Source organism: Sinohyriopsis cumingii, chromosome 4 (assembly GCF_028554795.1).
Source record: "Sinohyriopsis cumingii isolate HCF-2022 chromosome 4, ASM2855479v2, whole genome shotgun sequence".
Lineage (NCBI taxonomy): Eukaryota > Metazoa > Mollusca > Bivalvia > Unionida > Unionidae > Sinohyriopsis > Sinohyriopsis cumingii.
In genome coordinates, this window is record NC_142964.1 from 71,103,332 (window position 1) to 71,116,156 (window position 12,825).

A 12,825-nucleotide genomic window follows, 5' to 3' on the forward strand; every position below is an offset into this window, starting at 1 on the left:
AGGGTCGGTGGTTCTTTCCGGGGTTTTCCCGGGTTCTTCCTCCACCATTAATACTGGCCGCCATGTATAGCCTATCGTGTGCTGAAAAATGGCGTTAAACCCCACAACAACAACAACAACAACAACGACTCCATCCAGAGTCAAGGATCTAAAGACTGGAAGAAAACATGCATTCCATCTTCCCGAATACTTCTTTCTGGTGTTGGGAAGCTTAAAATTCATTTTCATGGTGTCCTACGTGCAGCCATAATAATTAACAAAACAAACTTGGGCATTCGTGAACGGATGCAAACTATGTACAATATACGGTCTAATACAAGCTGATATAATTGAAAAGCGACATGAATTATATACACAATATCTTACCGTCCAATCCTAGGAAGAGAGAACATACGAAATTGTTTATTTCGTCAATTTGGGGCAAATAAAGAGCAACGTAGTATAAAAACACTAAAAAAGGGACTAAATAAATTTAATTAATGATAAATAAATTCCAGACAGCAAATTGCAATTTCAGCAACTCAATTACCCGTGTCTTATAGACCACTAAAATAACTAGAGATTTATGAAACTTGAGCTATTTATAAATGAAAAAAAAATCGTGATGAATATCCTGTAGAAATATTTATATAATCTTGTTCATTTTCGTGGGATGATTGTAATACGATTTCAGACAGACCGATTCTTAATGCTCTTTTAGCGGATAGAATAAAAGAAGATGGTGAAAATTGTTTTTTAATCTGATATCCAGGTTATATTTGAACTTTTGTGCAACCTAAAATACGCTAATTTAAAAGATAATAGTTGATCACCTTGATATCTTAACTTCCTATTGTGATTACAGAACGTAATTGAGATGGTACGGAAATAGACGAACAAGAGTTAGGTAGAGAAGATAAGAATTGAAGCATACATTTCATTGGTTGTTTTATTTACATACATACTAGCAATAAGAATGAACGATTTTGACCTTTCTTTGCGCTACACGTTGCATCTTACGTAATTCGTACAGAAAAATGAATCAATAATTTAAAAGGTTCACACTGAAAGAATTCGGGAGACCAAACCTGTACAAACCTATTTACATAAAATATGTCTTTCTGCTGGATTTAAGAATTGACCGTTATATAGTAAAGATCACATAACATGAAGGAAATGTTATGCCCTAAAATCTTTTTTTTTGGGGAAAGTTTATAAAACAAATCCTCATTGTTCAGGACCTTGTATTATTTTAAGTTGTAGTTGGTTGGTTTTCTTTAAAACCAGTCCAACAAAGAAATATTAATTTGAGGACACCTGTTTTTATCATAACGTCGATAATTGATCTTATAATCTTAAATATTTCCGAACACCAGCGACCTTTCTACGGTTATGCAAACCTGTACTTCTATCAATGTTATTGATTTAATTATTTTGTAAAAACGTCGGTGTTTGATCAAGCATAGACAGCATTTAAGAACGACAGAGGAGCAAGCCACAAGCAAGATTTTTTTGGCGAAATATATGTTTTATGGCGCTCACACTGCTGTAATACCATTATAGTTGACATTATGTATACATGGTTTTATTACGATATATGGACAACAACAGCGATAAAATAGTAATAGTATCAGCAGCAGCTAAAGTAGTAATAGTTTCCAACCGTTTGTGGACGAGCACTCACTTCCTTTTTTTCATATTTGTTTTATAAATACTATCAGCAATAATATCACTTTCTGTTAATTTAAAAGCATATTTCATTAAGGTAATATTTCCTTAATTCGTAACATTTCGTACAACATCTCAAGTTGCCCTCATTTACGAAACATTACTGGACGGGAAGGATAGAGTCCCAGACAGTTAAAAAAAATCACCCGCGACAACTTGTTAACTTTGACGAGTTGCGTTTCTAAAATGACGTAGCAAATGGGTACGTAGGTTTGTGATGGGAATCCAGAAGCATGCATTTTCTTTCAGACACCAGTATTATTGAAACAATGGCACGATTCTGGACATTAATATTCTTGTACGAGAAAACGTCGCTGGTCGCCAACTATATCGTTTTCTCATGTTTAACTGTGTTGAAACTGTCGTCTAATGTATAAGCACATTCTTCACTCGGGTATTTCGTTGTAGAATGTCTACCTTTATTTGACCACTCGAACCTCTAAAGTTTGTGTCGTACGTTTGTAGTTCTCCGAAGATCTGAATCAAACACAGCTACAAGCGTCTGATAGTCGCATATCAACTTATCCACCTCTCTTGCTTGTTCCTCGGAGAGCGGTTCCTTTGACACACGTGTCAGTTCTTCTACACGAGTTGATGCTCTCGGCTGTGATTCCATATTTTCAAGGCAACGAACGGTCGCACTCCTCTGCAAATCGCCGACTTTTTCGTCTAATACTAGAGTAGAAATGATTGTTCTAACAAAAAGTGTCTGATTATGTCCAGTTACATTCACTATACATATTGGCAAATTCCCTTTGTTGGTTCGGAAAAGTTTCCTCGAGACAAGGAAGTCGTGACGTTCTCTGAACCACTGCTACGGCACAGCCATCCCAGTTTCGTGCACCAATGAAGACAGCAGCTTGTTTGATTTTCCTGGAATGCTCCTTTGGTAAATCGCTGGAACATCCATAGTTTCAGAGACAAATATTCGGGCTCATCTTACACGTCCTTCAAATGTGCCAAGTAGGTTATCTTTACCAACGAAAGGTAATCTTTCTCAACATCAAGTTAACTTGTGCTAATCTTGAGAAAATCCAGTCCCATAATTCTTTCTGCTGAGATGTCTGCGATGAGCATGTTATGTTGTCGACGAACCCCATAGGGATTTACTTCAAAATGTACTTTTCCATCACCCGACATAAGTCTAATGTCTGCGAGACTGACCTTTTCTCTAATGGGTATCAGGTTTGGCCTTTTCTTTGGCTTAATCCTCTGACAGACTTCTCTTGATAGGATAGTTCACAGTAGAGCCCGTATCAGTCAGAAGATTGGCATCAGTGCCGTGATTGGCGCCTGCTACATACAACCTGACATCCGCGGTCAACCATCGCTTTGAAGGTTGATATATGGTACTCTTTCTCTTGCGATTGCGTTTTTATCATGTCTCTTGCAACCGATCGACTGTTTGGGTAAGTTATAACAATGGTTACGAGGCTTTTTGTGTCCTTGAAATGTCCTAGCTGGCCACATCCTTAGCAAACAAGGTTGATATTCTTCCTTTCATTCCTAAGTTCTGCCACAAACTTTGTCAGTTGTTGTCAGTTACAGCATCTGCTCTCTCAACTCTTTGGTCGCTAAATCCTGTTATTCTTCCTGAGTTGTCACTCCACAGATATGCGGGTTACTTTTATTGTCATTGCAGCTCAGCTCTGACATAAGCCTCTAATTCGACAGTCAATTGAACTGGATCTTTCTTCGTGACAGGTCTCGCCTTTTGTAACTCAGGCGCATCTCAAAAGCATTTAGGGCTTCACTAAACAGTTCCTTCGCGAGTGTTTCAACCAAACTGTAACTCGTTTCTGGGTAGGCTAGAGTCGCTAGCCGCCGTGCAATCTATGTTTTAGCTTCTGTATTCTTGCGAACTGTACTCCTCAGTTGGACTCGGTCCTATGGCTCTGTTTTTGGAGCCTCAGTCAGTTTCTTTGATTGACATCTCATTGCAACACCTAAATACAGTTTATTTTCTTCTTCTGTGCAAAAACTGAGGGTTGAACACATCTCAATGAAGGGTATGGTCACCTCGTACGAAGGAGTAACAACCGGCCACTTCAAGGTTCTACGAGGAGGATGAGTGGCCATGTCGCTTCCTCCTGAAACTGCCACTTTATTCTCAGATTTAGATATGTCTGTCATTTTATCATCCTCAATGACGTGGTATCAGCGACTTACTTCATATTCATCAATTCTGAAGGTGTTGACATAGTCTGTTTACCGATGTGAATTTGTCGTCGGGAAGCTATTCCTTCTCTCGACGTCGCCTTTGCATTTCGTAAAGTTTCCGCAATCTTGTCATTATTCCCCTTTCTTTTCGTTAGCCCTTTCTTCAAGTCCTTGCATTCCTTTGTTAGGCGTCGAATCTCATCGTCGAAAGGAGTTCCATCTTGATTTCTGTTTTGAGAGTCATCATGCAGTCGCCCAATATTGACCCGGCGCACGCTATCTCGATTCTTTACGCTAATCCAGGACCTAACCCATCGTTGACACAAATTTGTAGCGGAAATCACTGGCCTACACTACCCCAAATATGGCTTTCCCGCGTTCTTCAGTATAGGTATTTTTAATTGAGTGAAACCCGCTATATTTGTCTACGTTCTGGTGCTTTAGAACTTGAAAGATCTCGATATCAGTGGTATTTGTGATATCGATATTTGTGGTATTCCTGACCTCATCTCCTTGTCTGGTTACCAACTAGATCGTTCTCCTGATCTCTAAATGTATTGCTTCTGTCGTCGACCGTGTCGTACCGCGAATTGTCGACTGTATCATATTCTGGATCGCCGACTGGATTGTAGTCTGAGTAATTGAATGCTTAGTGTTCTGGGTCGTGATCAGAGTCGTCCACTGATTCGTTGGGGGGGGGGGTAGGGGGAGGAGTACGTCAATAATGAAATAAGAGTGAGATTCAGTTGCAATCTGTATTCTTGCAAGCTCTGGTTAACAGAATCGCCTGCTTCTTTAACGGGCTTCAAGCTATCTTATTCAGGTCGACGAAAGACATAATCCTTAATCTGTCCAGACCCCATGTTCATCCTTGTCCTGTAAGGTTACTTTTACGGCAAAATATGATTGCTCTGACTGGATGGCTTGAAGGAACTTCTTAGCTCTAGCTCTTATTTATGCCATCACTTCACACCACACCACACCACAACACAGTTGGCTACATATACCCAGCGGTGACCCAAAATTTAGACACTAGTTGGCGCGAAAAAGCCCGCTTACATTTTAAATCAAACCTTTAGGTTTATCGAAACGAAAATTATTGTCCTCGTGTTTTCTTATTACAATAATATGAATCTCCTATTTAAAATCATACCCAGTACTCATCCTCATTTCAGGAAATATTGCGAAATTTACGCATATTGGTGTCTGGTTAGATTTAAAGAAACCAACATTGTGTCTGCAACAACAACGCGTTGCTCGTACCTAACTAAATGTATACCCGACTGACATCGCCCATTGGATGGTTAATATCGATCCATTTGTTATTATATCCATGCTGCATGGTATTGCACTTCAGATATCGCTTGTTTTAAAATTCTCACAACTTTAGTCTTGTATTCCTGAGATCTTTTCCTCTAATATTCATCTGAAATATCACTACTGCTTTTTAGAAATAATGTCTACTTTACGACGAACCTAAATATTTTGCTGTTTAGAGGCTGTTCAACAGCATGTGCAACAATGTTCAAATTGTCAACATGGTCTCCACAGAATTACAAAAAAAGTAAAAAGAAATGATATTAAGTTTATATTGAATCAGTAATAAAAAAGTAGGAATTTAATTGTTGAACTGTATACTTTCCAATAAGAGCAATAACGAAGAATGTACATAAAAATGCAATATAAATGCACCCACTCTGATTTCAATGCGGCTGCCAACTCGCTGTACGTTTGAATCTGATGGGCTAGTTGAGGATCCTTGGCATATGACTCGGGCTTCATTCCGGACTGGGCTCAAAGAAAAAGACATAGTTGTAATTCTCACAAACAGGTTATAGCGGGGACGCTCTGAGCATTCTCTCTGCCACACACATACACCCATAAATATTTTTATACAATGAAAATTGAAGATGAAGATTTTCAAAATTTACAGGTTTATGAATAATTTACACGCTTTAATTTCATATGTTATGATCAAAGGAAACAAAACCAATTTTAAGTGTGTTTTTCTTCTTGTGTCATCCCAATATCTGTTACAATATTGTGACAATAGTACGATAATGAGATTTTCATTGGTGTAATTTCATGAGCATCACATCGGTCTACCTCCCTTCGGTAGGATAAAAGCACTGCCACAACATTGTAAAGTTGGTAGCATGATGCCACCTGGAGAAAACGGTGCTCTCTGATTACAGTATCATCCAGTCTGCTATTATCATTTCTCTGCAATGGATTTAGCTTGGAATGGGAAGATTATGTCAGATATGAAGAAGAGAAAGTTATGAATTCTTTATTTCTTGTGATGGAAGACAGTGTTGACTAAGTTATACTGTTACACTCGGAAGGCTTCACAATATAATAAGTACGTGGCAAGAAAACTCAAATGAGCTGCGAATATAGTCTGGTTCTTCTACTCTTGTTTTCGATTGGATATCAAATGGGTTATTACAAAAGTAAGAGAGGATCTAGACAACCTACTCGTGTACTGATGAGCGGCGATAATATTCTAGGGTTAAGATACATACAGGGAAAAAAACAACCTTATGTGGCAATAATATATTCTGAAAGAGTATGAGCTGTGATGAGCGTAGTGCAAAGTATTCAAAGGAGTTAATGATGTAATACAATTTGACTGAATGGCAACGAAACATGCAATTTTCTCATTCACCCATTGATATTTATATTCGTGCACAAAATGCAAACATTCCTTACGAGAAGAAAATTTCACATACTTCGTCCTTCAAGGCCGGATTGGCTCCGTTCATTAGGAGTGCCTCCATTGCTTCCTGTCTGTTGTGCATAACAGCTATGTGTAATGGCGTCTCCCCTTTCTGGAAAAAAAGAAATAAGTCCAAGTTGATTGTTTTAGGTGTTTTCTAGTAATATCATATGAAATATATAACCTTCTAAAGTACAGATAGCATGTATGAGAAATCCACGAACTCTGCTAACTCAGGAAGTCTCAGTCCAGTTCAACATTTGCCCTCCAGCTAGTGCAGTTTCTGGATGGTTGATTAGTTGGTTTATCGGCTCCTTGAATACATTATTGTCTTGATCATATCGAGGTAATGGGAGCTACGTAACTTTCCCAACGATACACAAGGGGCAGACAACACGGGGTTGCCTGGGTGTGTATCAATCCCACTACCTTTGTAGCACGAATTTGATTATCTGGAAAATGAGATGCGGGTGTTCCCTGATGCAATTAAAGAAGACGGTGCCGTAGTTACTAAACTGTTTGAGCTGGAAATATTTACTTGTGTTCAAAACTAAAAACTGTCAATAACAAACAAAAAAAAAAAAAAAAAAAAAAAAGATTTGATACATAAGATCCGTTTTTATCCGTATTTACGGCATACGTTTTTGTTTGAATGAAGATAACCATCACTTGGTAGAAAAAGGACAAATATATAGGTATCTTCGCACCATCTTCATATTAATGTACCGCAAATCATGGCAATATACCCCAAATAATCCATCAGCTGCAATAATTTCCAGGTTGCTAATCGCCATTGCTGAGCAGAAGGATTTGCGTTTGTCATTTCACCCTACCACATCAGTTTTTGAAAATGTCTGATAAATCGGTGTTCTAAGAGGTTGATTTTGTTTTATCGACATTGAAACGACTGCAGTTTACGGTACGAAACTAATTTAGTTTTAAACAAAAGAGATGATATGCAGCGAGTTGGATTTACTTCTCGATGGGATAGCTTTTAAACCGGGGTGTGACATTCGTTATCAATTATACTTACGCCATTTAACTGATTAACCTTCATTCCAAGAACGGTAAGCCTCTCAATGACATTCATGGGCTGAAACTTCACGGCAGTGTGCAATGCAGTGTTTCCTTCCTTCAAAACATGAAAATGGTGGTGTATAATTTGTAGAAATATAAATAGGAACGATGAAAAATGTATGCGTAAATTTAGAATTTCAGACAATATTCATTAACATGTCCTAATGAGTTTTTTGGTTTATAACTGTATGGTCATACAAGACATTTTCCTATTTCATTTTGTTTGTAACAAAAAGAGGTATGCAAGGAAAGAAAATTTAAAACTCTGATAACGTATACTATTATATAGCAGAAAAGACGTCAAATGCTTTATGACCCTATAAGTGACGAATCAGATTAGCTGTGGGTGGAGCTTAGCCTCTGACTTGCTGAAATTTAGTTGTGGCTTATCAACTCGTTGTGAACATGGACGAATTATATTTAATATACAAAATTTATGTTACAGAGTATCAGCGATATTTAGATACGTATACGAGGCGATCGAGGTAAGTCATGCCTTGAATAGATTTCTAATCTTTAGGGCATGGACGCCTAAACACGACAGCTGTACGGAACGAAATCCTAGCAAGTATACTCCCTTCTCATTTTCGTAATATATACACCACCACCCTCCTTCACTAAAAATCATCCAGTTAAGACACAATTTCATGTGCAATAAATCCTAGATACATCCCAATGTGGGATTGAAATAAAGTTCAACTCTTTACCTACTAGCCCTATACATTTGTTTTATTATTCCCTGTAAAACTGCTAGTATGTATCTATGAAAAATAGTTACTCTTCAGTTTTGGAACACAGGTTTTGCCTGTTTGGGTTCGGGAAAGGTAGAATGGAGAAGTCTTGTCATATTACACATAAATCTAACATTTAGTATGGCATTCATCGATGATGTTGGAAAGCAACCTAATTGTTCCAGTTGATGCATTTATGAATTGCAGATTAATTAAAAGAATTTTCTTCCTATCGACATCTTTGAGCTAATTTTTCTTTCTTAAGAAAGAATATTGACGAAACAAATCAGTATTTTGACCTAATTTTCTCTTTTAAGAAAGAAAATCGTCGAAACAAATATGTCTAAATACTTTACGAACACTATCCCAGCAGGTATTAAATACGGAACTGAATTAAAGTCACACATGTCATGCAAAGGTGTATCTCCTTTATTCAAAACTTTCATCTTGGTCCTAAAATCCGTAAATGCTAACACATGTCAATATGCATTATTGAGTCACTGGTCCTGTCTTCCACCTTCCACGCTGTCCTGATCTACATACTAGGTCAGTGTCATATCTTACACGAGTGCCATCTGGCGACAAGGATACGGAATATTATTTTTCACTGCTTATTACGGCACCTAAAAAAAGGATTTCTGTGAAGATTTAACGCCGCTATTTCGGACTGAAATATGAGTTGAGGTTTTGCATATATATGTTTGACACCTCTATCTGTCTGTCTATGTGGGTGCGTATACCTTGTTGGAGATATTGGCGTTAGCTCCATTATTGATGAGAAGCTCAACTACCTCAATGTGCCCTTCACGTGCCGCGTAGTGCAAGGCACTGTTTCCATTCTGAAACGAAAAGAACCATCAGGAATGAAAATCTCACTCAGTTATTAAAATTAATCAGGTATTTATTTTCATACGTTTTTATTTTAGATTTCGTCAAAATCGTCTGATCGCCAGAGGAAGAATCTAACAAAATAATGCTTGAGGCTGGTTGATGATGAAGGATTCTTGCATTATCATTCAGTTTTATATTTTCGATTTTCGTGAAAAATTTTGAAATCAAATTAATATGACGCATATCAGAGAAAATATTGTTTTCAGACTAAGCGAACATGCCAAAATTATAATATAACATAGTAACAAGGACAATAACTGTGGGACATTTTACAGCCTCCTACCTCGTTTACTGAGTTGACCGACATCCCTTTTCTGACAAGCTTTTCAACGATGTCTTTCATTCCTTTCCTAGCGGCAAGGTGAATTAAATTATATCCATGCTGTGTTAAAATATATAAAATAGCCCATTATTTCTTATGTAGAATATGATGTATGAAGTTCAAATCCATTAATTGAACTTTTACAAAAGTAGTATGGGTAAGGTTATGTAACTGAATTAAGTAGTTGTCTGGTTTCTTCTTTTCTAAGGATCGCCTCTAGTCACCGTCTGGATGAAACGGACCTTATATAGCAGAAACCAGAAAACTGTGACAACGTCCGAAATTGAAGTTGCACAGCCAGTGTATGACTACGCCGCTGCTTAGATCTCAAATACAGTGTGAATTAACTTCTAAAGATGTATGATAATCACCGTTAAGGACCAGGTGCTGACAAGGATTGTCTTCAAATAAACGCAAAGTAGCTGTATTTGTTTTTCTAAAACACTTATGAACACATTATCTTATTAATTACAATATACTTATTGATTTCTTCATGTTTGTTGAAATAACGTCTGTGTACAAAACTAACTTGTGTGTCATTTCAGCGCTTAGCTGGGATATGTTTTTGCAAACAGTTTCCAAGCTATTTAAAATTTCACTTCAATAGCCAACAATCTTAGGTCCACTTCGTTCCACGTCAGGCCTTGATAGAATAACCAGCCGCTGTCTTACTTGATGCAGATGAAAAAAAACTAATACGATACGGTTTTAAGTTACATTTACCTAGGAACAGTGGCGTCACTCGGGTTGGTGTCACCCAGTGCGGTAGCTCATGATGTCATACCTATGGTCCTCCTTCTGTAACAGACCATACATAATCCTTAGTAATGTCATTTTGGTGTCACCCTCTCTGATGTTGTCACCCGGTGCAGTCCGCACCCCCGCATCCCCCTAGCGACGCCACTGCTGTGCCTGCTAGTCATGTATTTAACTATGATCGGTTATCCGCTTATGAAATCCGACTAGACCGAGCAGTGTGTGCTCTGTAAAATTTGCAATTTTTCATTTTGGTGTCACCCCTCTGAGATGGTGTCACCCGGTGCGGTCCGCACCCCCCGCACTCTCTTAGCGACGCCACTGCCTAGGAAAATAGTGTGAAATACTAGTAGCGGCCACTGCAAATAATGATACATTTATCGCATGCTTTTCTTACGCGTTAGGATAGTTCACAGTAATGGAGGCGGTGTACTGAAGTCATATAAGGAGCCCTCTGATTGGTCGGCAGAGTTTATTTCCTATGGCGGTAACTTTTTCATCCTCAAGAGGGCACTTATTTAAAATACAAATTAAGCTAGCTACATATATTAAGGGGCGATGTGCGACGAAGTGGATCGATGACACTTCGCTGGAGAAAATGATTGTGTAGATGATTCTATTAACATTGAAAATGTTTATGACCTTCAGGGAAGTGTTTTTGAGGAAGTGGACCGTGCTGCAAAAGACTTAAAGTTAGCATTCTTTGGTTGGCTACTTTCTTCGCCAACAATAATTTGCTCTGCCTCACAGATAGCGTTACACTATCATGAACACCACCGAAAGTAGTCGTGGTGAAAGTTCTGTGTAATAAATAAAATAGGTTGCATCTACTTGACTCGTTCATGAAGCATCTTGAAATCAATGTATTATTAGCAGTAAATTCAAAACAGCTCCCAGGAAAACGTCGCAAGTTTATCACACTCAAATATCAGAATCTAAAGATTCAAAACAACGTTTTCCTCATTAACTAGAACTTATTATTCGGACTTATTATAAAAACGTTTGCTGCAACCAATGATATTTTGAAATCCCATTCAGTAGAAAACATAGATCGTGTATAAAGCATAAATAATTGAAACTAACATTGAGAAACTAACGATATGTAGCTATATAAAACAAATTATGTTATAAATAAAAAATAGCCTTAACAACCATCTTCAGCAAGCAAATACATTTGATTTTTTCAACACACAGTCATCATGTACTGCTCTTGTGGGAAAATTTATAAATTTCATATTGACATGTTGGTAATAACTACCCGCTAAATTGATTGATGCTTAGTTTTCTAACTGGAAAAGCGTATACGAAATCCTAAACATTTGTTCACTTTGTGCTGACTTTGTTTTCTCGTTGTTTTGCACAATGATCATAGACTCTATTTTATGGTCGGTCATGCAATTTCTCACATTCCAAAATGTGTATGATCGTGTTTTTCAAAGTTGAACTGATGGGAAATATCTATGTGTTTCAATACGTCATTGCGTTTTTGACACACGACCTTCTACCGCAATAAAAAAAATGGCAATATCTTCCTGATTTCAACCGTGACATGAGCAATATTTGAAACTAAACGTCAATAACAATACATTTGCATCTTCAACGTATATTGTATCTTGTCAACGTTGTGCAAACAGGACGTTTTCCAATCACCTATCTAACGACGGGTACTGATTATGTAGTTCGGTTTCGAGTCAGATATGCCGTTGTTGTATTTATTTTATTTTAAATTCACCTTTTCATTATTAGTTATAGAAGTAAAATAATTCTAGATCATAAATTACTTTTATGTCTGTCTGGTTTTAAGCTTAGAGATAAGAGTGGCCTTTATTTTTGACATGTTCACACTTCTACCATTATACAATTTAGCTTTAATACACACTTTCAGACGCTGTGTATTGCCATTTCATTGCTGTCTCTACCACTTTTTTGCACGCCGATACATGTTTAAGAGTTTTAAATGTTTCACACTAAAAGTTCAGTGTTTATTTAGCATAGACCTAAACTTTTAAGCTTGTTCTAAATATGTAAACATGTGCTATGGATTTTACTATTTTAAATTTGCTATAGTATATACGATACACCGTTTAGACTTTGACCCGCATTTTTCGTTCAGGAATATGACCCAAAAAATAACCTTTCTCTCTGTATCAGTCTTGAGTGTGATAATTCTACCTCGAAATCAGAAATTTGCGTCGGCCACTCGGCAAAGCCTCAGGTCTGTCGCATAAGTTTTCAGTGTTTTTCTTACTGTTACAGCATCTTCTAGTTTTATTCTGCCGTCTTTGCCCTTTTCTATTTTACACGTACCCTTTGCGAGCAGTGAATATCTCAGTCTGCACTGGTATACTTCACTTATAATTATATATAAAGGAACGACATAGAACCAGATTTATTGCCGTATGCTAAGACACACCAACATCTACGGTCTTTGCAGATGAAGGCGCGGAATAAAGATACATGCC

At 37.5% G+C, this 12,825-nt stretch overlaps 1 protein-coding gene across 7 annotated transcripts in view; it reads right to left on the reverse strand.

Moving 5' to 3' along the window:
* The window catches only part of LOC149801428 (uncharacterized), a 47,831-nt gene that overhangs the window by 17,705 nt on the left and 17,301 nt on the right, over positions 1–12,825 (reverse strand). For all 7 annotated transcript variants that reach the window (XM_089955549.1, XM_089955554.1, XM_089955550.1 and 4 more), the window contains 5 exons: positions 9,569–9,667; positions 9,135–9,233; positions 7,620–7,718; positions 6,600–6,698; positions 5,564–5,655 (listed from right to left, as the gene is read on the reverse strand). In XM_089955549.1, the coding sequence (XP_089811675.1) occupies positions 5,564–5,655; positions 6,600–6,698; positions 7,620–7,718; positions 9,135–9,233; positions 9,569–9,667 (488 nt within the window). The remainder of the gene's footprint in view (positions 1–5,563; positions 5,656–6,599; positions 6,699–7,619; positions 7,719–9,134; positions 9,234–9,568; positions 9,668–12,825) is intronic.